General features: G+C 37.7%; 1 protein-coding gene across 1 annotated transcript in view; it reads right to left on the bottom strand.

Moving 5' to 3' along the window:
- Positions 1–550: 550 nt before the first annotated feature.
- PGAP1 (post-GPI attachment to proteins 1) overlaps positions 551–26,698 on the bottom strand; it is a 53,342-nt gene continuing 27,194 nt past the window's right edge. Inside the window, exons 17-26 of the mRNA XM_025209948.1 lie at positions 24,003–24,111; positions 23,646–23,684; positions 22,169–22,262; positions 19,010–19,100; positions 18,622–18,819; positions 13,199–13,334; positions 12,206–12,256; positions 10,917–11,140; positions 9,856–9,960; positions 551–8,338 (exon numbers count right to left, since the gene is read on the bottom strand). Coding sequence (XP_025065733.1) covers positions 8,200–8,338; positions 9,856–9,960; positions 10,917–11,140; positions 12,206–12,256; positions 13,199–13,334; positions 18,622–18,819; positions 19,010–19,100; positions 22,169–22,262; positions 23,646–23,684; positions 24,003–24,111 — 1,186 coding nt within the window. The 3' untranslated portion in view covers positions 551–8,199. The remainder of the gene's footprint in view (positions 8,339–9,855; positions 9,961–10,916; positions 11,141–12,205; positions 12,257–13,198; positions 13,335–18,621; positions 18,820–19,009; positions 19,101–22,168; positions 22,263–23,645; positions 23,685–24,002; positions 24,112–26,698) is intronic.

Here is a 26,698-nt window from a genome sequence, read left to right as displayed (position 1 = left end):
CTGTTTTTATATCAGAAATTCAGTAATTAGAAATGCTATTTACAATTCTGAAAAATGTTATTTAAAGTCTAGGAATGTTAATTTTTTTATTTTATTTATTTTTTAAGAGATCTCCAAGTAAATCCAACAGCAAAACTTAGAAAAGCCAGTTTACTTTCCTGAAAAACTTTACAAAGTGTCAAGCTACAACAAAAACAGGCATTTCAGGTCCTCTTACTTATCAAAAGAAGCAAAAAAGGAATATGTATAAAACTTCTTTGCAGTTATATATCATATTTCTGAAGAAAACTGTTGACATATTAAACTACAAAGGATATATCTATATCCTTTGTAGATTATATGTAAAAAAATTCTTCATAAATATGATTCACTATTTAATATTATACCTTTTTCCTTGCTTTCCTTTTAAGAAACACCCAGATATTAACTATTCACTATTTAAAAAACAATGCTTTCAGTAATTGCTAGAGCTTTAAGGTCTCCAGAAGGGCATGGGGAAAGGAAAGGAACTGAACCTTCTTAAAAAAACCCACACAAGTATTACATGTAAGGGGGGGTGTCCCCCCCCCCCCCCCCCCAATGTACACTTACTTAAAGGCTAAAACTCAATTTTTTTTTATCATCTCTTTTTCTTTTTTTGTCATAATAGCAAGATTTGAGAATACAGCATCAATTAAAATTCTGAATTTCCTGATTTTGGTTGGCCAAACCCAAAACTCATTAAATAACTCTAGCACAGTTAAAAAGTAATGGAGGCTTCTGAGAAGCTACAGTAAGAAAGCTTTCAGAAATTAACTTATTCTTGCCCCAACCAAACTGCAGCGTGATCCCTATTTAACAAAAAAAATCTTTGGACAATTTGAAATGGACTTTCACAATGGCATCTAAGGCTACAGAAGTATAAATGCTACAATTGTAGTGTTAATTTAATGATTTAAGGCACAGTGTTTTGCCTCACCAAACAGTTCAAAAATCACAGTGAGGAAGTATTAAGTCCTTTTCAATTTTGATCTGGCAGCACTTTGATTACGTCATGTAGAGTGCTGTAAAATGTTACAGTTAACTACTGACGTCTCATATATTGTTCTCCAAGCTGCACAATTAATGGAACAATATTAAAGTCAGTTTTCTTCCATTCAAATAAATGTGTAATATTAAAAAAATTAAGCATAATGTTTCATGCATTTTTTCAGATTTACAATAACTATAAATATAAAATGTTCTCCCAGTTTTTTGGGAAAAGGAAAAGAAACCTTTGCTGGTATCTCAAAGATCACACAAAGCTTCAATACCTTGACAATCCAAGGGACAGATGTTAAAGACATTGAACACATCTGTCAGTGCTTCTCCCCATAAGCATGACATTTAACAGTATTTGGACACTTATGCCCAGATGGAATAATACTGGAAATCCTTACTTATAAGCCACCCTTACAGCTATGGTCCTAAACCCGCAAAAGCTCCACCCAACGTAGGTCCTATGAGATGCTTGCAAAATCAGAATATGTAGTAGGATTGCTTCTAATTAAGGATTATGTACATCAGAGCTGAATCAGAGCCTAAGTCTCAAACCAAATTAAAAAGGGTTAAGTAATGCAGTTCCTACTCAAGCTTCAGTTCTCTGAAGTACTTAAGCAAATAACTAAGTTAGGTCTGTGCTTAAGCATCTTACAGAATTCTGTCTGGCCTGATTAAAGGCTGCAGGATTGTCCCTCAAATCATTTAAAACTGATTTAAAAACAGAAGTAGCATTTTTTTTTAACCACGGTAGGAATTCATACATTTTATTTAAGTTATAGTGAATAATTTAAATAAAAACTTTGACTGCACTCTGTCATAAGTAAATGTATCAAACCAAGTATTAAAATTGTAAAAGGTTTTCAAATAAACTTATAGATTCTAAATACTTGTTTATTATGAATGCTTAAAGTTCCAGTTTAAAAAAAAGTAGAAAAATGATTTTACTTTAACCCAGTGTGGAGTTGTTACATGTTGTTCATTGGCACAAATATCCAGAGGTATATAACAGTTGCATGTAGCTTTGGTGGCAAAAGTGCATGTTTTCCTAACATAATGAACATTTTAAAACAGTTTACAAGACGGTGCTAAGTGTTATAAAAACTAGCTCAGTTATTTTCCAAAAAAGGATGTAAAAAGTCTAACACTAAAACTGAACATGTCTTAACACTTGACATGAAATACAAAATAAATCTCAAGATTTTAGGCTGTTTTATAGTTAGCAATTTATAACAGCAGCAGCAGCATTGTATAAACTCCCTAAAAAAAAGCACAAAGCAGTTTTATTACACTGCAGAATCTGATAACTATGAATACTGGAGTCCAGATGCACATCAACTTATTAAAAAAAAAGTGATCATCATGACAAGTTGTTTATAAATGCTTACAGCCATAAATTATATTGTATCAAAGTGTAGACAGCAGATACAGCAGATTTTAATTTAGCTTATCACCTGACTTTTCATGTGTTTTTATTTCCAGACACTCTAAAAATTAGAGTTTTTGTCAAGAACCAAGCCAAGGAAAGCCGCAGTTTTCTTTTGTTGTTAATTATTTTCATCAAACAAATTTAGTTATATTTGCTCATCTATAACCAAGCAGTTAATTTACATTTTGCTTTGTTCCGTGCCATTGCTTCATGTACACAGCAGTCCCCATTTCTTCTACTATATGCTATAAATAGAATATACTTGTTTTTACTTTATTTCTAAGTCTTATTTTATTGTACTTTTCACTTTTAAATGTGCAGTAGCTTGCTACATGTATCAGCTCACTAAAAACAAAAACTGAACTGTGCTGAACGTTAAACCTGACTAAAACTAAATAAATTCCAGCTACCTCTATTTTTTTGAAAACAAAAGTCTATTTTGAGAAGTTCAGACACACAACTTACAAGACCCCAGTCATAGAGCAAAACTGAAGATACTACTTTTGGATATTATTCCTTTAGGTTATGGAGATGCCCCTATTTGACAACTTGCAGATAAAGTCAATATAAATTCTTTTCAATTAACAAAGATGATATGTGTGTAGCTATTATTAGAGCAATGTGACAAGACAGTGACAAAAAGACAAAGAGAGAACCTCCCCCAACACACAGATGCGCAAACAAACATATGCTTGAACACACCGACCAGAAAGATTATAAACACCAGGTTAAGAACACCTGGGGAAAAAACCCTAGGAAAATCCTGACTTAACTAAAAATATACACTTAAAGCAACTGCTATTTGAGTGTTCCTGTCCTGTTTTTATTCTCTTTCTGAAAGCTTAAAACAACATCTAATGAACATTTGTATTATGTGTCATGCTCCTATCTAAACTTGGTAGACATCCACTTGGAAACGTGTAAGCAGAACATGTTGCAACATCAATACTCTCCCTGCAGCTTTTATCCTCTTCAGAGACAGAAAAACAGGGAAATTAATGGATGGCATGATACATGAGTGATACTAACGTAAAGGGGTAACAGTCCCAATCCATGTAATCTGCACTACAGGACACTATTTTCAGGTAGATGGCTAATTCTTCAGCCCTATTTCTCTTCATGTCAATGCCCATCCTAATCTTGAGCGAGAGTTCCTGTAATACATCACAAGTTACCTTGCTTTTCGAACTATGTTCACATCCTCCTAGTGGAAATGTGAATATATTCTAAATTAGAAACAAACTGGATCTACTGAAAAAAATTAAAATGATATTTCACACAATACATGCCAAGAATTGTTTTACAAACTTTGAAATAAAATATATAAATAAAGTGTATTGTAACTATGTATACTATTCCTTACAGAGTCAATTCAGAGTCTGAAAGTGGGTACACCTGTATTTCTAATGGTTTCAGGATAAAATGATGTATAATGACAAAAAAAAAACAACAGTAAATACAGGGCCTCAAAAAGCAGCAATTTTTTTCCAAAAAAGAAAGAAACACAAATGTAATCAGGTACTTAATTAAAAGATATATTCTTTGTACTGACCACCACACTGTCTTTTTTAGTAACAAAAGACAAACTTTATTAAATATTATATTAAGAGAAGCAAATTTATATAAATATTGTAACAGCATCAAACTTGCACAATTGCAGGTGTGGAAGGATGGATGTGCCAACAAAAAATGTCTCATTATTGAAAAAAACTCATTGGAAAATTATTTTATGCATAAAGCTTTTTTTTTTTTAAAAGTGCCCAGGCAATGGCTTTGGATTCGTTTTTAGGTGTTCAACTTGACATATCTTAAAGGGGCATGTTTTTTGGAGACTTGGTATCTGAAAGATCAAATAAATCCATGTATGAAATTTCAAGCTGCATGTTGAAATACTTCATGTGGGATCCAGAGAAAAACTGCAAGTAAGTTCTCAGGTTACAAATCACTCACAATAAGAAACTAAGGGCATGTCCCAAAAATGAGGGAATGTAGCTGCCTTAAAGAGGCCCTGAGCATATGTTCAAAGCTAGTCTTATGTAGTCTTGTTTGGGCATGTTTGTTGGCACATACTCAGAGCCACTTCAAGATGGTTACATTGCCTTACTTCTGGGATTTGGAGTGTAGAGAGAGTGGGATTGAGTGGGCAGGGTACATCAGACAAGCCCTAATAATAACCCATTTTATTTAGCTGATTGAAAAGAAGGTTAAAAGACTATTTAGTCATAGTCTATAAGCCATAGATTCACCACTCAGAGTAAAGGGTTCTTACGTAAGAGACAGTAACTAGAGGTGGAAGTTGAAATCAGTAAAATTCAAACTGGAAATAAAACTTTTTTTTTTTTTAAATGATAGAAGTTGCCACTAGACCATCAAAGGATGTGGTAAATTTTCCTTGACTGGGGTCTTAAAATTATGCACAGGATATCTTTCTAAAATATATAGTCTAATTTCTTCTCTACCCCTCCACCAGGCTTTTAAATTTAATTTAGAGGCAGGAATTACTATGGAAATTTCTATGGCCTGTGACGGGAAGAATGTCATACTCCGTGACCATAATGAACCTTCCTGTCTTTTTAATTGTAAAAAAGTTATATCAAACAAAACAAGCTGTCTTAGACTGAGCTATGGCAGTGTTTTTCAGAGTCTGCTGACACAATCATGAAAATGGCAAACTGTTGTAAAGTTTAAATAAATATCCTGAACTCAGTTTATGCACAGGAGCAATTTTCTTACAATTACTTTGAATAGCAATTCATTTCACCAGTGCCCCATTGAAGTCATAGCAGTAGGTGTAAAGAAATCAATGGATCTTCCATGGCTAGTAGGAAACTACTCAGTTTAACTAAGGATGGCAAAAGTCAAACTCAAACAACATAATAAGTGGCAATGAAACTCAAAGTAATGCAATACAATAAATGGCTATGAAAACTTGTGTACACAAAGAAATAAATCTTCCTCAGGAAAAAAAAAAATACACCCTGCAGATTTCTTGGAAAGTCACTTAGCTAAAATTAGTCCAGCCAACTCTACTGATTCCACTGCTCTCTCTCACCCAAGATATACAATTAACCTACAATAAAAATAACTGCTATTCTATTCCTTTCCATCTGAATAGCAGTTCTAGAAAAAAGAGACTGCAGAACCCTGCTACAAGTATATGTACATACAGCTGCTTGTAGCTAGATGTTATATTTAATGTAATTTTGTTCAGAGGACTTTCTGATTTATAAACACAATGCACAGTCTAGTATGTAAACATTTTGATTAGAAAACTAGCACATAGATTAAAAAGATACTGAACCAGTGTACCATTAACTAGCATTTTTTTAAAGATTTATACTTAAAGCAGTCTTTATGATACATGGGTAAGGTGAACAGCTAGTTTATTTGTGAGCTGAAAAAATAGCAAGGTGCTGCAAAATATTATGTCACAAATTCCTTCAGGATTGGAAAGTTGCTGTTGAAACCTGTATGAGTCTTTCCAGTCAGTTCAACTGAATTGTGTTCTAAAAACAAGCTGGAATTAAATGGAGGCACTTCAGGTAAGAACAATTCCATACAATAGAAAAAATGGGCTTGGCTCTCCTGCTGCATGGAGCATATGCTGTAAATTAACTGATTGCAAGTAGATCTGTCAGGAATACCAGAGAGAGAGAGAGAGAGAGAGAGAGAGAGAGAGAGAGAGAGAGAGAACACAAAAATCAAGCAATTGTTCCCTCTCTGCTTAGAATCAACCCATCAGATTTACAAGGGCAATAGATCATTTTAATCAGTAAAACAGTGTTTTTTTTTCCTTTGAAAACATGGTAACCAAAGTGAGGGATTTCCACACATCACAGATATCTATTTTTGATCATTTTATTGGTTGTTACCTAGATGCCATGATACCAGGATGCTAATTTCTAGAGCTAATTAGTATGATCAAATATGTCCCACTATTATTAAGAACTTGTCTCCATGAGGAAGTTAATGCATAGTAAGGCAGGGTACAAACTGACAATAATCAAACTATTTCACACTTGTTGTTTGCGTTGACACTTATGACCAGATCCTATTTCACCTATTAGATTCCTAAATCCATTTAGGCACCTAAATACAATCCTGGTCCCCTCTGCTCAAGTCCCTGAAAAAAAGTTAACAAAGGCTGGGTTTTCCTCTTGCTTGCTCCTTTTTGACACTTAGGCCCCTGCCACATGTTTAAATTAAAGCTGGATACAAAACAGCTCTAGAGTTGTTACCCATTTTCAAGCACTAACTTTGTAGCTGTTTGGCTCTTTTTATAGCTGGAAACATTTTTATTCTAATATTATAAGAGCCTAAGTGTGCCTGTCTGTCTGTAATGCTTTATTCACACTCTGATGGACTGAAAAACATCCAGAGCACGAAGAAGCATTCTGACAGAAGGCAGCCCACCACCATGATGGTAGGGACACGGGATGGAGTGGGGGCGGGCAGGGAAGAGGCCAGTTTTGCCCCACGCCCTGCTCCCTGCAGGTAACGCACGCTGGGGGAGCGGGTCCAGACCCCAAACAGCAGGACAGAAGGGGGAGCAGGGCGAGGCTCTGTCCCCACCTGCTTCCCCCTCAACCATTCTTGACAGGCAATTGGTTAGTGGCATGATAACTACTTTGCACATGTGGTCAGTCTAAATTTACTGCACAATTAACCAGTCAATTGTGTAATATATGTAATGTGTGGCAGGGGCCTTAAGCTTAAGGCTAAGATGATGGTACGTTTCAAAAGTAAGCATATTAACATTTTTTCAGGGACTCCAGAAGAGTAGGACAATGCTTGGAGGCCAAGGTCTCCTTACACACCTAATAAGTGGAAAAGGATCTGGCCTTTACTGTACAAAGTATGAGTTAGATTCCTCCACTCAAAGTAATGGAAGTGACCCTGTCCACACAGGACATTAGTGCAGAATTGCTAGGGTCCTGTACATTTACATGCTGCCTTACTGCCCACTAACTTTCCTGTGTAGATAAATCTTCAGAGAACTTCAGAACTGGACCATTTCTGGAGGAGATTGGTAATGTTTCATAACAACATTACACAGAAATGTTCATGAATCTGCTGGTATCCTTCCTGAATAGAAAGCTATGTAATTTACCACTCTCACAAAAGGTGAAGTTTATAGGCCACCAATACTTTCAGTGATCTCACAAATGTGCAACATAGATAAAACATTTGATTTGTTAGAAACAGGTCTGTAGAAGCAATACATTCTGTTCTTACAGACAAGAAAAGGTAAATTGTGTAGCTTGTTAATGTGGCATAAATGTATTCTTGGCTATGTTGTTTTTTGTGATACTCACAGTGCACTTGAAATTTGTTTGTGAATTTTACTCACCACATTTTGCAACTCAAAAAGATGCAAATCCAATGCATATATGTAATAGGGCATTCTGAGAAAAAACATGTTTCAACATAAAATCAAGTGAAATTAAATATCAAAATTCCTGCAGTGTAAATAACAAATATTGGGTCTACTGAAACCTAGAACATTTAAAAGTATTTATCTACTAAAAAGAGATTTATGTGCACAGATGCATTGTAATTCTTCCATCAATTTTCCTGGTTAGTAGACCACCACAACAAGCTTTCTAACTGATCTCACAAAACTTCAAACTTGCAAAAAGCATTCGTATTTCTGTCATTTTCTCTCAATTATGTTGATTAGAGATTTCAACTTCCACCGTTTCCAAATCTCAACTTCTGGCCTTTTTTCCTTATTTCATTTGGTAAACTGAAAATTACACAAGGCAACATAAAACATGTAGAAGGAGAGAAAAAATAACGAAGTATGGTACTCTGTATAAGTGCATTGGTCCAAAGGCCACCACAGCAACAGACAAAGGAAGTGGAAATTGCGCAGCAATCTTCAACAGTTTACTGTGATAAAAAGAGATCAACAGTTTGATGCTAGTTATAACCAAGTCATACATCAGGAGAAACATATGCAAATACACTGTTGCACTTGTTTTAGAGAGTAACAAAGATTCCAAGATTTTGGATCTTTCAATGAAAACAATAGCTTGAAGGGACACAAAGTGCTTATCTAAGAGCAAGAAACTATCTTTTTAACTTTCATTCTGTATAATCGTGTTTTTGCAACTACTTTAAAGCCACTTTCACATGTGTATGATTTTTATAGTTGGGAAAATAAATGTTCTGTAATAATTTCACACCCACATTTAATGTTGTACAGCACCTGACGTAAGTGGCACTAGTTGGCAGCTTTAGCATTGGAAGCAAAGGCACAAATGGGCGAGGAAACACTAATGTTTCTTCACAAAACTCATTGCCCTGCACCTGCTCTACTGGCAGACAAAAAATAATCAGGGCACCTCTACACATGCAGGGAGTCTGCTCAAATACGTAAATTGACATGGGCTGGCTGGCAGCCTTGTGAATCAGTGTGCATCAGCTCTGAGAAAATGGTGGTGAGCTTTGAACTAAAACACGTTCAATGTGCTTTAGTTCAAAGCACACCATCGCCATTTTTCAGTGCTGACACATGCTGTGCCGCTGATACACTTGCTTCCAATGCAATCCCAGGTACTTCTGATTAGTGTGGCTTGCTAATTAAAAGTGACCAGTGCTGCATCAGTAGCACATACAAAAATGCTATTGTGCTCTCAACTGAAACTATTCATGAGGTGCAAAGGTCAAGCTGAATATTTCACATGCTATTTTGTTCAACAAAGTAAGCTATTTCAGTTTGAACACCATTTATTATTTATGAATACTAAGTTTTTCATGAACCTTTTTTTACTAATTTTTGTCTACACAGAACATTTTTCCAGCCAGAACATTGTCATTTTGAAATGTGAGGACACTCGCTCTGAGCAGCTTTTTTCAGCTTAGTTTAAATAGCTTCCAAAATAAATATAAATTTGGCATAAATAACACTATAAACACACTATAAACACTTTTTCCCTTACATTGGAAAAAGTGTCCAAAACAGTCAGAGCAGTATCAACAAGTAAGGAGATATGAATTCATACCATAATTTATACTATTTTTAAAGTTTTCCCATGAAGACAAGTCATAACATTCCCAAAGAACTGTTAAGAATAAATGACTTGTGATGGGAAGATAAGATCTTGATCTGACAGATTGCTTAGGTGTCATTTCAAAGCTACTGATATCCTGCTTGGCAAACACAAGTCATCTGTAAGATTTAATGAGATGCAGCGGACTTGTGTGAATTTTTAAAAGGTATCCACTCATTTCAAGGTTTAACCATAAAAGTGCTATGAATATTAATGAGAGCTGAACAGAAACTTTTACACATTGCAAACAAAATTTAGAATGGAAGTGGAAGAGTAATCAAAAGCAAAGAAAAATAAAAAAGCTTGACAACAGATGGAGAGCCTATACGAAAATTAGAAATAAAGCTATGGTACCTTGATTTTACTTTAGTAGTACTTGAATTCATGAGAATTCCCAAAGCGGGTACAAGGATAATAGCCATAGATCTACAAGGATCAGGATCAAGTCTAATATTGTACCTGCAAAAAGTGAATGGGGCAAATGGTAACATTACTTTCACTCTCTTTAACCACTCACGTAGAAGTTAAACAGTCAAAAGGACAATGTGGCAACATACAAACAGTTAATCACATGTGAATAAAAAAAACCCATGTAGGATTATCCTCTACATAAGCAACAATAGGCTAGGGCCACAAACAAACATTAATTTCTAGTGATGGAAATTTTCCACAGCTAGATATGAACCCAGGAGTGGGAACAGAACAAGCATTCAGTCTGCAAAAGTCTCTTTTTGCCCTGCTCCTTGAGCCTTCCCAAGACTAGGCTGATCCTAGTCTGGGGAAAGTATGGCCTACCCCAGGTCTCCTGTTCCCAGGGGAACTGGACTTGTGTGGCAAAGGCCTGCTGTCCGCTTCTCGCACTGAAATTCATGGAGACTCTGATGTACGAAGCAGACAGGGGCCTCAAGGCACTGCTCTCTCTGATCGACTCCTAGTGCCTGGGAGCCAAACAAATGGGGCAGTACCAAAGGCTCCTGACTTCTTCTCACTCTGGGGGCTCTGGAGTGAAAAGCAGGAAGGGGGCAGTGCTGCTCTGGGTGCTTGACTCCCAGTGCCCAGGAGTCAAGCACAGGGAACAGTTAAAAAAAGCGTCCTGCCTGCTTCTGACATCAGGGACTCCAGTGTTTGAGAAGCCAGCAGGAAGCAGCTGTTTCTTCTCTTCCCTCTCCAATCTAGGGTGACCGTGGTCTCTGAAAGGCACTGGAGCCTTTACCCATTGCTCCGCTCCTCGTTGTCCCTGGTGATTGGATACCTAGTACTATAAAATTATTAATTTAGAGCCTTTAGGTTCTGTCATAGACCAAATCATTAATACTCAAAGAACCTTTGCAAATTTGAAACAGTAGTCATTTGGGAGTTAGGTACTAAGCAATCTACAATACTAATTATTTTTTGTAGGCAATTTAAAAGGTTACCTGAGATTTTTTACCCAATAAATTAAAGATGGAAAACTGAGCAGCATGATCCATGTGAGTAAAATGATAACTGTAACATGCATATTAAAACTGTTTACAACTTCATCAGCAGCTGCACTAGTGGCGAGTGACTTCGCTGCTTCTCCACTTCGGTCTACCGAATGGCAGTTCTTTATCAATTCTTTATTAGCATTATTTGAAGTTTCTTTTGAGTGTTTTGGAGCCTGCAAAAAAGCATGAATTGTTAGGAGAAGGAAGATGGAACAAATCTTAGCGTAATAGCAATGTGCTATTTTTTATTCCAGAAAATAAAAAACTGCAATTTATTCAGAACCAGCCCAAAATTTAAAGACCCCAGAATGGTGGCTCTCTAATATGCCACAAAGAGAGAAGCTCAAGAAACTGAACCTAATCTAACCATTGATCCTCCTTTTAAGAGAGTGGCTATATGAGTCCAGGGAGGAAGGATGCAAAGTAAAGGCATTCAGAAATGGCCTAAAGGTGGGGAGCAGAAAGGGAGAGCAGAAATGGAATTCCTGGAGAAACCAGAATACAGGGGACAGAAAAGAAAGTGGGTGAAAGATAGTAATACATGGAAAAAGGAGGAAGACCATGCAAGCTGGAATAGGGGATATGCAGCAGGAGTGAAACAAAGGTTCAAAAATGAGAGAAAAGGAAATTTAGCAAGATATTTCCCAAGTAGCAAAGGATGTTTATCATCGATTACATAATGATACAAAAGAAAAATTATTCTGATACTTTCTAAGTGCTTAATAGTGCCTGAGATTCATATTCATATCAACAATATAAAAACCCAAAGGTATTGCCTTAGTGATCTCAGGACTACAATAGTATTAATACAGACGATAATGAAACAGACTGCTCAAGGGTCTCTACTCTTTCCTCTTTTACACTGACAAACCAGATCAGTCACCAACAGAACTGAGAGCTCTAGACCAGGGGTCAGCAACCTATAGCCTGCAGGCCAGATCCAGCCCATGAAGAGACTGAGTCCAGTCCACAACAGCTCAGGGAATCAGCAGCATGCCTGTCAGAGCAGCAGAGGAGGCTCCCCCAGGGTTCTACAGCCTGCCTTGTTCTGTATTCCCTCCACATTTGGGAGGGGTGGGTAGGATTTGCAGTAGGGGCTGGGTAACAAGCAGCAGCCTGCAGCAGCAAATGGGCTTCTGAACCTTGTTCTAGACCGTTCTTATCACCACACCACCTTCAAGGCTTATTTCCATGGAGTTTAGAACTGCCAAAGTAGGACAACTGCCAAATGGACTTACCGCATTAAGAACTCTTTGCTCTGCTCTTACATTCACATGTAGTTTAATAACCTATGAAAAGACAGACACATTTACTTTTATATTTGTTCTACACACTAAACCTATAATGTAGTCTTTGGCTCCAAGCTCTCTCCCCATTTTTTATTTCCTGGGAGCATAGCTTCACTAAGGCCTGTAATGCCAACAATGTCCCCAGGCACTCCCTTAAGGAAAGCTTCCAAAATAGAGAAAGAGCTGCATTAGCCCTTCTTTTCCATTTAGTTGGATAGTGTAGAGGGAAATTTTGCATATTCCTGACCTCTTGTTTATCTTAAGTTTTGTTTATTTAATTCCCCTCCTCTTTCCTAAGAATCCCTTAAAAACATATTCAAAAGATGCCTCTACTTCCAGAGATTCTCTGGAAGGTGTACATGTGATGGGGCTTCTTGCCTGCTTCTCACTCTGGGGACTCCTGGACACACAGGGCCTTCATGCGGATGGCACTGACCTCTTTTGGGCCACAGGGAATCCATAGAGTTTGGAGACTCCACAGCCACTCAATCCACTATGTGGGTGTGTGCACTGTCCCCTCTTCTTCACCCATGAAAAATTTGGGGAAAATTCTGTGTCGGGATTTTTACAGAATTTCCACATCAAGATCCTCTTTCCTATTAGAATTCCAACGAGGGGGTTTAAGAGGCCCTTGGACTTTATAATGAAGGTTATTCAAAGCTTGAAATATTTAGAATTACATGACTCGCCATATTAGATAGCTGTGTAAATGACAATGGTATGAGGCCAAAGTGTATAACTCATTCAAGAAATATTATCAGATAAATAGAAGTAAAAAGCATTGGTTTGTAAAGTACATCAGTTAAGTTGGGATTTTACAAAATAAAAGTTATTTAATGTTTATTCAAATACCTTTAAAATCCCAGAAAAAGCAAATTTGTCTATAGTTTTCCTAAATACTTTAAAACTGACACTGGATCAAATTGTTTATTGTTTGAATACCTTGAACAAGTAGTGAAGATAAATAATTAATATAGCAAATGCCCCACAGGTGGTCCAGCTAATGAAAACCAGAAGAATGGTCACACACGATCTTTTGGGTGTGACCAACCTGCTGTCTTTAGGAAGCCCAGAGGGTCTAGAATGACAAAATTACTGTTAGTCTACTGCAACAGAAAGCAAAATCAGATTGTAGTTTATGAATGGCTTAAAAAAATAAAATTATGTAGAGAGTTAGGCTGTACTTTTTCTTTACATTCCTAGAAATTAATAATTAAATTTAGAATATATTAAATCAGTCACGTCACACAGGCAAACTGCTGGACTGAACTGCTCTTTAGCAGTCAGTTTTTCCCCCCTTATCTCATACCTCCATCTGTTCAAGAATGTCAGACAAATTAAATTCACAATCTTTTAAATGTCATAATTGATAATACAAGTAATAAATACCATGTTTACTCAAATACAAGACAAGGTTTTTTCACCTAGTTGGCATGGAAAAAAAATCGCGTACAAGGAAATCTCACTAAATACATTGTCTGTCATTAGCAGCCAAAAGCAGCATGTGCTCAGTAACGGAAACCACCTACAAAGTTGATTGAATTCAGCCAACACTGAGCATGACTATAAAACATAATGCCCACATTGGGCAAAACAGGCTGATGGGAACCTACCACCACGATAGGTTCATGTAGCCCATCTGAATAACATATATATGGTAGTGGCAAATAAGTGTAGCCCCCTTCACTGGTGACTTTTTTATAAGTCACGGTGAGCCACACCATTGCATACAGCTCACCTAGAACCCTCTGTTGCCTCCTCTCTCAGCCTGGCACATATGAATAGTGTGGCCCCGCTCTCCACAGGGTGAAGCCAGATCAAGTTGCCCTGTGCTTCATCTACATAGGAATTTTTGGAGCATCCCAGGACTTGTGATAAGAACACCCACTTTCAGGCACAAGTGGGGGCTAATTAGCACAGGGATACTTTGTGGGGGGGTATTTGGAGTACATGCACATACTGAGTAGTGCTGAGCTGTGGCATCACTGACTGTTCACTTGAGTGGGGCCAAGCCCAATGAACTGTGGTAAATAAATTATGACCCTTTCACTTTGGACTCATATAATGCATTGTTTATACTCCATATAAGTAGATGCCAAACTGTTGCTTAAAAGTGTGTTAATGGAGCACCTGTGCTAAAACATGCAAGTTTAAAATAAAGAAGGTAACATGCATGAATTCTAAGTGATGGATAAACTAAGTGCATGGGTACTATATGCAAATTACTACATGTTTAATTTCATGGTTATTGCTTTCAAATTTGCTCTCTTTCATGTGCTCAGGCAGGGTCTGACAGGAGAGGGGGAAGAAGCTGCCAGGGGACAAAGTTGGGGGAAAAACAGAGAGAAAGGTGCTACCTGACCCCCCCTCCACATTTATTTTCCCTGCTGTAGCAGCAGGAGGGGGACAAAGGCAAAGCAAGCCTCCAATAATTAGACTCTATACCTGGAAAAAAAAAATTAATTATAAACTTTTCATATATAGAATCTAATTATTGGGAGGGGTCTTCTTCTATTCGAGTAAATATGGTACTACTTGTTTGTCTACTTGTTTTCTTACTTTGTTTTAGTGTATATCAAATTTTATACAATTTTTTTCATCAGTCATTAAATCTTCATGGTCATCATAGAAAGGCAGTATCTGCTATTACACATCCAACATAGAATCCAGAGTCCGAAAAACATTCATTTTATGAGAAACATTCTTCCAACACAGATGTTTCCTGGTCATATTAGGAAGGACAGGAACAGTATTCTGATTCTTTGAACCTGACATCACAACAGGTATGTCTATGATATATATAGCACAGTACAATGTGGAGATACACATGCCAGTTTATTTAGACATACCCTAAAGGTCAGAAATGATTTTGAGAGATCATACAGACATGCTGAGGAGAGTTATAACAGCAACAAAGAGAATGGGGGTAGAGGGCATGGAAAAGATGTGGGGACACACACAAAACCTCTTTAAAAGTTTGTTTTTGAAAATTCAGTGGACAATCTCACATTAAAAATAGCAAAAAACAACTACTTTAGAATAAGAACTGAAAATAAAACAAACGTTTTCACCTGGTAGAATTGGATGTAGTGATTTTATGAGAATCAGAGAAGATGAAAGATCAATAAAGCACCTTGAATTCTGAGATGCCCTTAAAGGTCAAAGACAATAGGATGCAGAAGCTAGTAAGGAACAGCATTGGTCCGAGTGGAATTAAGATTCAGAATGGGTGAATAATAGCAAAAATTAAACACCAAAGACAGCAAACAGCTTAGTTCTTAAGAGAAAGATATTCTATTATATCATACATTCAAACAAGATAAGAGCATGACTAAATGGAAGCATCAACAAAGAAAGTCCCCTAAAAAAAACATGGCAATCTGCTGAGAAAAATATGCAGCATTTTGTCCGTTTAGATTAGGATGATCAGGCACACTGTGCAGAACATCTAAAGATGTGTGTATTCTGCAATGGAACAAAGAGGAAACTGAACATCACCTAAACCAAGGACATCAAACTCATCCAGCCCCATGGGTTGAAGCAGACCCACAGACTGGCCCTATGCTCGAGCCAGTATGCAGGGGTGGTCCGGCACAGGCAACCCCAGTCCTGTGTGCTGGCTCTGGTGCTGGTCTGCGAATATAATATGGATTGGCCCCAAACCTACATGTGGTGCATGGGGTTGATTCTGAGACCCATGGGCTGGATCCTATAGCTTCACATGCCAAATCATATCTTCAACACCCCTGGCCTAAACTCTATGTGGGAGAACAAAATAAAATTCAGAGATGCTCAAACAGACAGGAACAGCAGATAAGAAGAGCCAAGACAACTGGAGATACTGGATCAGATACCTGTGTTGGAGGATCAGTATAGTAACACACCAGCAAAACTCTGAACAGAGTACACCAATTTACTGGTCACCAGAGCAGACTATGCAGTGTGGGTTTTGCTGACTTCGCTGCCTCTATCCTGAATGTTCTCAAATATAGCATGCATTCACATATTTCAGCCAAAACAGAAGAGGAAGAAGGAATTTAAGAGGAATCTGTCTTTAAGAGCCTTCAAAAATGCCATCAAACTAAAGAGCAGGAGTTATATCACTTGAGACAAATATTATATTCTATTAGCATTAAGTACAGCCAAGTTGAAAAGTGACAATGTGCATGTTTGAGATGTGGCAGTAATTCAGAGCACACATCTACTGAACAGAAAGTTAAATGTTAATATTCATAAAAGGTTCATATGGTAAACCTGCTCTTTGCTCAGACAGTACCCGAGATAAAACCAAACTAATTTTCTGATGCCTCACATACAAACCTTGCAGAGGACCATGTCAGTGTACAATTATTAAAAGCATATTATCCAGTTTGACTAATTTACTGTTCTATTATTTCAAATTATTTTTATTCTTCTTACATATTTTAATATTCTTTACATTAAAAACAGATTAAAGTAGTTTGCAAACATTATCTGTAAATGACATTTCCTGCAGACTTAAATGCGCATCTGAATAATTTTTACTAACTCCTTGGTGTGTTTCATAATTCAGGGCATCCAATACTAAACACTAAGGGCTAGATTCTAAGTTTAAAGATCTATTTCCACAGTTGTTTGCATTATTGTGCTACTCCTGAAGAGACACAAAAAGGATGCATTTTTGTTTTGAGAAAACTGGGAACAAAAGGTAGTGGAAAGAAGATGCCTCCTTTCATGAGCATGCAATACAAGACATGATATGACCCTAATACTGCATTAGTAACATTACTGGAAAGTCCTGAAGGTCAAGGAAAGGCTTTGGTTGCACTATACTGTAGGATGTCATCCACACAATTTATGAATTATCTTAAGAGTTTACAGGACTGAAATGAATTGAGACTTTCAAAACACATTCAATGTGGTCCCCCACCAAAGGGATGCTGCCCCAGGATCGGAGGGAAGGTTATTTTGTGGACTGAGAGCTGATTAAAAGATAAAAAGCAAAGGGTAGTCTAAATCAGTGGTTTTCAACCTCTGGTCCATGGACCCCTGGGTGTCCACAGTTGTTATGTCTAAGAGGTCCACAAAAGATTATGATGATCAATCAAAAGTATGTGAATACCCATACTTACAACTCAAACGGATCAACACCTCCATTCAAAAATTTCCGAAGGGGTCCAACACCACTATTTGAAATTTTTTAGGGGTCCACAAATGAAAAAAGATGAAAACCATTGGTGTAAATGGTCACTTTTCAGGATGGAGGGAGGTCAAAAGTGGAGTCCCACAGGTATCTGTGCTGGGCCATATTTTGTTCAACATTTTCATCAATGATCTGGAAATGAGGCTGCACAGTGAAATCTCCAAGCTTGGAGACAACACCAAATTGTACCAGGTAGTCAAGTCTCAAGCTGACAGAGAGGAGCTGCAAAAAGATCTCACCAAACTAAGTGAGTGGGCAAAAGAGTGGCAGATGAACTTCTGTGTCAACAAGTGCAAGGTAATACACCTGGAGAAAAATAACCTCAGATTTATGTATACAGTGTGGGGTTCTGAACTAGCTGTTACGACTTAGGAAAGACATCTTAGAGTTATTGTACACAGTTCTTTAAAAACATTACTTCAATGTGCAGCAGTGACCAAAAACGCCAACAAAATATTTAGCATCGTTAAGGAGGGAATTGAAAACAAAATGGAGAAAATCATCATGCCATTATGTAAATCCATGGTGCACCCACATATTGGAAAATGTGTAGTTCTGGTCCCCACATCTCAAAAAGGATGTTATAGAATTAGAAAAGGTACAGAGAAGGACAACCAAAATGATCAGGGGCCTGGAGCAATTGCCCTACCAGGAGAGGCTAAAAAGGCCAGGGCTCTTCAGTTTGGAAAGGAGAAGGTTGAGGGGGGATATAATAGAGGTCTATAGCATCATGAAGGGTATGGACCAAGTGAACAGCAAACTATTGTTCACCAAGTGACAGAATACTAAAACTAGGCGACACAAACTGAAATTAGTAGGTGACAGGTTTAAAACTAACAAGAGAAAATACTTTTTTTATGAAGTGCATAGTTAATTTGTGGAATTTGTTGCCACAGGAAGTAGTAGAAGCAGATAACATAGCCAGGTTAAAAAAGGGACTGGATAAATTCATGGATGTCAGATCTATTAATAGCTACAGAGCAGAATGATTGGGGATGTTTCCCCTGGCCTCTCTAAACCAATAAGTGGTGGATGTTGGGGAGGGTCCTAACAGGAGACAGATCATTCTAGATCTGGCTCAATACTCTCCTATTGGTCTGACCCAGTATGAAACTTCTTAAGTTCTTATGGATAAAATAAAATAAAAAACAAATCAAAGGCATATAGTATTATGCTGTTTTACCTTGTCACAGCTAACCAGAAGGAAGATAAGAGCCTTAGAGATGAAGAGAAGAATATGCCACCCCAAAAGGCAATGCCTGTCCCAAAAAGAAACAGAATCAGGGACACAAGAGGGAACCACACATCCTGATTATTCAGGACAACAGCATCCATCTCTGGTAAGAACAGTGCATCCCACACATCTTTAAACCAAGCAAACCTGTCAAAAATATGAAAGTATTATTAGTTATCTTTTTTCATCATTGCTACAAGACAAATGTAGTCATTCTTATAACTACAACATTTCAGTAAGATCCATATGAAAAGAATCTGAGTTAAAGGACCCCAACTGTTTTAACAGAGGCTTCTATTTTGGAAACTGCTGAGCAAGACAATAGAAAATAACTTACCCCAATAAAAATGTAATAATATTCACAGTGGGCTCTACTTTGTAGGGTCTGGCTGTTCTTGAGAGTACAAGAGCAAAATCAGAACATTGACCTACAAGGAAAAAAAATAAAACAAATTTCTTCCTTGCTGCAAAGCTCAAAACAAGAGCTCAATAACGAAGAATTAAATTGAGAACAACTTTAAAAGTTAAAGTTAATATTAAGTGATGTAACAATGGTTTACATTTTTACTGTACAACAGCAAGGCTCTTACCAAGGGCTTATTAATTAATTGATTGATTGATCAGAGCCAGATGTCATGGAACAACAGTTTTAGATAAACAGACTATAAAGTTTGTGAATTATACTAATATCACCTGAGGCTGAAGAAAGATGCTTTTCAGCACAAGGGACTGGCTGCCAGTTTTTTGTAGAGGCTTGTTTTTAGCTTTTCAAATACAGTCCTGCCTTGTCAGTTGAAGTCAGCCAACAAAATCTGTCTTAATTTAAGTAATGTCTTCAATATCTATTAACATGTTCAACATGCTAGTAGACTAACAGGCTAGTTCTACATTCTTACTACATTTTCTTTAAATTTCTGATAAGGTAAACGTGTGTGTTGCATCAGTCACATATAAGATGGCATTTGCTGGTGGAGGATACTAATAGGAGAGAAGATTGTGCTTTCTAAAAAATTATTTCCTATATTTTACTTTGTAACAAGAGACCTTATGTTCAGACAGCCTTCGTTACCACAGATTTCAGTTACAGCAACTACTAAACTCTACAACATGATAGATTCTATATACAAATACACAGGTCATCACCAGATCATCAGCTGCTGTAAATTTTTATAGCTTCACCAAAGTATACAGTGGCATAACAAACAGAACTGGTACCTGGGGCAAACCATACAAGAGTATGGTGGGGTCTGTGCTCAGAGCAGCAGCAAATTGGTTGGGAAGACAATTCCAGTGCCCTCCTCACCTGGTGCCCCTCTGGCCCACCCCTTGTCACACTACTGTCTGTATATGAAACAGCATAAATTCACAAATATACTTAAATACACACATGCATAAATAGTCCATACTGTTATATGATACAAAATGTTTACGAAATGAAGATAAAAAAATTTCTGTCTGGCAGAGATAGCACAGTTAGATGCTCTTAGAATGTTCACAGGATGATTTTGCATGCATGCTATGCAAACTGAATTCGATAGCCAGAAACTCCAGAACCTCACTGACTGAGTCCGTTTTAAGGCGACAGAAGACAAGGAACACTTAGGCAGCACTGCATGCATACACAATGCATAATGTTTCTTCTAATATTCCAGTGTTTCCCATGACATTGCTAGTTAAAATCCCTGAATTATTACAGCTTGCTGTATATTGATATAAACCACCATGCAAAAAGAGAAATTTCTAGCAGACTAGCAGTAGCACATTAAAAAGGCTGACAAGATAGCAACTTCCCAAGTGACGTGACACAGTACCTGGGAAGACTATTAAAAACATGTTATTCTAGAAAGCAACTTAAAGGTGAAAACACTACATACAGTGCTTTCCAAAAATCCAAATGCAAACCTCAGATAAGCTCATAAAGTACTCTTTGAAGTAGCCACATGCGTGATTAGAGGTCAAGAGAACAGGCCTTATGAGGAGAGGCTGAGAGGCACGGGACTCTTCAGCCTGGAGAAGCGAAGGCTCAAGAGTGACTTGGTGGCAGCCTATAAGTATATAAAGGGTATGCATCAAGAACTGGAAGAATATCTGTTCACCAGGGCATCCCAAGGGAAGACAAGGTCTGTCACAAACTGCTGGAAGACTGTTTTAGACTGGACAGAAGGAAAAACTGTTTTACTGTCTGAGTCTCCAGAGTCTGGAATAGACTCCCCCCAGAAGCAGTGTAAACTCTAGATACCTTTAAGAAACGCTTGGATGCCTATCTTGCTGGGGTGATCTGACCCCAACTGACTTCCTGTCCCTTGGGCAGGGGGCTGGACCCGATGATCTTGTGAAATCCCTTCCAGCCCTAATGTCTATGAAATCTAAGAACAATGGAATCATGTGCATGTATTTGTGGGTAAAATTTTCCAGGGAAACATTTAAGGAATTTATTTGATGAGGATATAAACTGAAAAAGGAAACAGAATTGAAACTGGATTTTGAGTTAGGATTGAAGTCCAAAGTGTTAAAGTAAAAAACCTCTTCACAAATCAAGAACAATATATTTTTTTTTTACTTGTTAAATTATAACCTTGCCAGTAAGTTCCTCAAATCTTTCTTAAAAGGGTACGTCTACATATTGCTGTGCTTTGGAAACTTTTGTTTTTCAATTGGTTAGAACTACTACTCAAATGCCTTAGTGCCACAATTGTAGCTAAAATACTTTTGCATCTCCACAGTTAAAAAGGAGGAGAAACTGATGCAAGGGATAGCTTAATTACAATCAGCACAGTTAGTATGGAATTCTTTTGTCTCCTAAATTTCTTATCTCTTTACAATATCAGAAGCTACTGCTAAATAAATATAAAGGGTATGGACAAAAACAAATTTTAGCAACTTTAAAAGGGGAGAGGGAGCTGATGCTTGGAGCATGCATCAACTATTATAGTCTGTTAGGTCTGCATAATCCTGTAGTCAAACAGATTACCTAAACTGCCCTAATACTGACCCTGAATGAAGGTGAGTTAAAGTTGAAGCAGTTCTCCTACACTTACATCACTACAGAATTACACAGATATAACAGTTGCAGCATAAGAGTTTGAATCAGCATCCTTTAATAGCAATAAAATTGTTACATCTGTCCATACCCCACAACTGTTCTGAACACATTTTCATGCAGAGGTGTAGTAAGGATGTTTTGGTGCACAGGACCCCTCCCAAAGGCAGCACAAAAGTCAGCTCCCCCCCTTATGCTTCAGGTCATGTTTGAACAGAAAATTATTTAAATGGAAATATTTAAGTTAGACAGAACACAGAACATACAACTTTGGCAAATATGGAGAACTTTAGGACCTAATGAGAAATTATTTAAAGTTCTGAGGGATTAACCTAATGGCAAAACATAAGACAAACCACCTTGGTGTACCCCTGTGAAATCAGAAAGCAATATACTGATTACAATGTATAAGCATATGATTATAGCATGGCTATAAATCATTTTACGCAGTATTACCTGTCGAAATTAATGTATTTAATTGTCCTCCATATGCAAGAAGAATATTAGAAATAACATACACAGGAAGGGTACCACCATGGAATCTTATTAGCTGGAAGACAAGGAAGTTATAAAGTAACATGAGTATACAAAAAAGGATTAAGAGATTAATACAACTGGCTCATACGAATGTGATTGCTAAACAGTTTAAGAGGTACGATATCTGTTCCTCCCTTGGTATGTTCACACTCAAGGACTCCCTGTTAGTGATTAAAGCTATACATGAGAAATGCTCATAAACCCACAACTCAGTAGCTCCCTGTTTGTGTATTTGTTATAGGAATAACCTCTCAAAAATGTTTCAGAGGGTGTAGACAGATGTGATAAAAGCTGTTACACTGCAACTATACCCCTAAAAAATCATGCAGATGTAACAAATGCAGCAGAATCACTCTACATTTAGCCCTGCTTCATTCAGTGTCAAAATCAGGATGGATTTAGCTCACTTGTATCACTACAAAATCATGCAAATGTAACAATTACAACAGAATAGCTACAGGGCATTCCCGAGTAGTAGAACCCCATTCGCTTTTAAAACGTCAAAAATGTGTATGTGTTCATAACCGAATTTTCTCCCCTTGGGATAAGTGTATAAGGAACAAACTAACACCTCAACCGCTTCACATAAAAAAGATAATAATAAACAACAACTAAACTTAGAAATCAGCTTGAGAACGTAACTTACACACCCCAAAATAAATTAGTAAAAAAAAAAAAAAAAATCAGAATTTTATATCGTTCAAAAGAATGTGTATAAACATGAAACAGAAGTGCAATCCTCAAGGAGATGATTATTCAGAGTATTTCATTCCTCTTTCCATTAGCAGATAATAAAAAATAGGATTAGAGGAGACTACAGGCCAAAATAAACTATTTATCCAATAAACCAATATTTTACTTCACAGAGGTGTTTTGTATCATAAAATGACATCATGATAAAGCCCTATAATTAACATACTGACAAACTATAGGTAAAAAATAGGTATAGGTAAAAAATAATTTAGTTTGGTCAGTTTATACACCAGAAATGATCACTAGAAACATTTTCATGACCCAGCCATGAGTATTTTGGAGTTTGTGTCAGAGTTGCTCAGTTTGCCATGATGACTTGCTGAGTAAAAGAACTTTAATCTAACAGAGTTGTCTCAGTCTCATACAAAGTACCCAAAAAAGAATCCCAAAAGGGCATAGTAAAAAAAGGTTTTATAATACTGTATGCATACTTAAGAAAAAAAGTAATATATCCAAACATTATTTTGATGCACTCTATGTTCATATTTTTTTTAATTTAAGATAAAGACATTCAAAGATAAAAACTATTTAAAAAAATCCAGGTACCTCTCCACATGTGCCTTGGCATTAACTAAGGAGGCAATGCATAATACACTACTAGGGATCCACTACACAAAACTCAGTATTAAAAAGGTTTTCTTACTTGTCCAAGAACTTGTAAGAAAGAAGTCTTGATGGTTACCTTGTTGAACACACAAAAAAGAACTTTAATATTTTGTTATCATTGTTCAGTGATAAGTATTCTGAATGATTGTCACAAAAAGTAGAATATTAACACTTATGCTTAAGTTTTTGGTTCCCTGAAAAATATTTATCAGCTTTCAGTAGCACTTTGCCTGCTGCACAACCAGTTTTAAACTTGTACATTAATAGAAAGAAAAGGAAAATTCTGGATTAGATAACAGAGTTCCTTGCCAACAGTCGTTTACAATATGCTAAGAGACAAATCTCAACAGCTCTACAACAATACAAATTGTAAAAATGAATGCAGATTACTTACTTCATATTGACAATATGAGGTTGAATAAATATTTAATACTGCAACACTGCTGTCATTTTCGGGTTGTGCAATATGGAGCTTAGCAGAAATCTCAGTTAAAGATGGAACTCTGAAACAGCAACTTAATAAGTAAGTGCTTTGGTTATAAGCAAAAAATACAAAATATTTTTGAGATTTTTAATGCAAGGTTCTTCAAAACAGAAGCAAAACAAGGGTCACAGTGACAAGCCAGATGTCATAATGGGAGTTGTTTACAGCACTATGAATAGTTCCAATCTCTTCCTCTGAGCTAGCTAGACTTAAAAGTTTAACCTTCTAGGGGTGAGGCTCCATTCAAATGCTGATAAAAAAAAGCAGAGTAAAGAATGGGCTCAAAAGTAATCAATCAAATCCCAAGTCCAGGAATTATACTAAGAGAAAGGGGGGAAAATATGTAGAAAAGGGGAAAAGTGAAAAGCTTTAAAGCTAAAATGATCTTTAAACTCCTTTTAATCTGCAATGTGTTTACAGTTAATCCTATTTCAAAATTCACTTTACATTCTAATCTTACAACCAACAGGCTCTCAATAACAGTTAGAATCCTGATTTAGAATAATTTCTAGACCTTATTTTAAATGTATGTTTATCTAAAAAAGCATAAAGTATAACTGTAATTACATCTTTGCTAATCATAAAAGCACTGTGTGTTTTGGAATTTGGTTTGCATCCACAGTTTTGTTGAAAAACAGCAAAATTATTTCCTCAAAACACTGTAAGGGTATGCCAGGTAAATAAATGGACAGTATTACCCCTCATTCCAGGAATGGAGCTCTTCCCAAAATAACTGGTCTGCCCCTCTGTCTCTCTGCAAATACTGTAGGCTGTTTTAAATTTGTCCATCATGCCCTTAAGTATTTCCAAAGGTCCACAGAAACATTAGAACAAGTTATTTTGCCCCAACCCATTGCTTTTATGCACCTCTAGTAGCAAAAGGAGATGGAATACAGCCTTTTGTACTGGGGAAGCCTCCCTTGGCACAACGGAAGAGCTAGATTTAGCTGCAAATGACTCTTGGCCTCCCTACTTTGTCCTATAAGGAAGATATAGTTATGTTTTTGGCTTCCACAAGAATTCAGAGACTTCTTGCAAATGTGATTGCAACCAAGATGCACATTTTATGGAAGGAAATAAAAGCAATTTATGGGCTGAGACAGCATCTGGCACTATGGGCCAAGCCCACTAACACGCTTAAATGAGTTGTCAATAGAGTTGCTGCATTAAAGACTCTCAGCCCCATTTATTTATTGACAGAATTTAATGGCACTGCATTTATGACACCACTTAATGCTGCAATTTTAATGTCTCAAAGGCCTGTCTCTGTTATAAAAAAATCTATAAAAGTTTGGCAAGTCTTGTTTTTTGGGGTTTGTTTATTTTTATACCAGGCAAATTCTGTTCAAACCCAATTAGTAGAACAAGAGACTGAAAAGCCTACTTCAAGAAAAGACGCTATACTTTGAAAAACGCTCCATCTTACTTAGGCGTTGCCATTCAATAGGCAAGCTGCTAACCTCGAATTGTTCTGTCTGGGATGGGACTGAACAACGCAAGAACTGATTTTTCTAGATCACATCAGATTGACATTTACGACAATTATCAAGTGGGTATTACTTCCACTTTCACCAAAGTGGAGGAGTCAAAGGATCACTCGGCCAACATGAGGCAGAAAGGAATGAGAGAGGACAACGTAGAGGAGATAGTTTAATCATCTGCAAGATACAGTTCACTGGGAACTTGAGGTGCACCAATATATCTATCCGTATTGTGTCAACACTGGCAATCAGCGTTTTTTTTTTAAGCCAATGTGGCTGATAATGCCATCGATAAATGCTACGTGCATGCGTGCAGCCGCACCATGCAAACAGCCAGGAATGTAGCCCAGCAACTTGGAAAGCAGTGTCCAGACATTAAGTCTCGGGGGGAGGAAGGGGCGTGGGGGCACATTGAGGCCCCCACAGCAAGGAATGGAGTGGGGCTGGGGCATGGAGTGAAGCTGCAGGCAACTCATCCAGGGAGTTGGGGGGGAGCCTCCTGTCGCTGTGCACACTCCCACAGGAGGCATGTGCCCCCCCTCTCCCCACCCAGATTTGTGCGCAGGGCAAGGGCGGGCTGCCCGTTGCTGGTTGGGGCCAGGGAGGCTGGGCCAAGGTTGTGCTTGGGGCAGTTGGGGTGGGCAGTGGCGCTGGGAGGGAGAACTACAGCAAATTCTGGGGTAGCTACAGCCCACCCTATAGCACTCCCCAGCACCACTGCTGCCTGCCCTGCCCACCCCAAGGGCAGCCCCAGCCCAGTCCCCCCACCAGGAAGAGGCCAGCACAGCCCCTGGCCCCAAGACAACAGCCCACTTTCACCCCACGCACAAATCTGCATCACCAGATGCATGACGAATAGATCCAAGGAGGTGATACTTCCCCTCTATTGGGCGCTGGTCAGACTGCAGTTGGAGTACTGCGTGCAATTCTGGGTGCCACACTTCAAGAGAGATGTGGATAACCTGGAGAGAGTCCAGAGAAGGGCCACTCGTATGGTTAAGGGCTTGCAGACCAAGCCCTACAAGGAGAGACTAGAGAACCTGGACCTTTTCAGCCTCCGCAAGAGAAGGTTGAGAGGCGACCTTGTGGCTGCCCCTAAGTTCACCACGGGGGCACAGAAGGGGC

The sequence above is a fragment of the Alligator sinensis genome, unplaced genomic scaffold (genome assembly GCF_000455745.1).
Source record: "Alligator sinensis unplaced genomic scaffold, ASM45574v1 scaffold784_1, whole genome shotgun sequence".
Lineage (NCBI taxonomy): Eukaryota > Metazoa > Chordata > Crocodylia > Alligatoridae > Alligator > Alligator sinensis.
The sequence above is the reverse complement of the archived record's forward strand: the minus strand, read 5'-3'. Positions and strand labels throughout refer to the sequence as shown.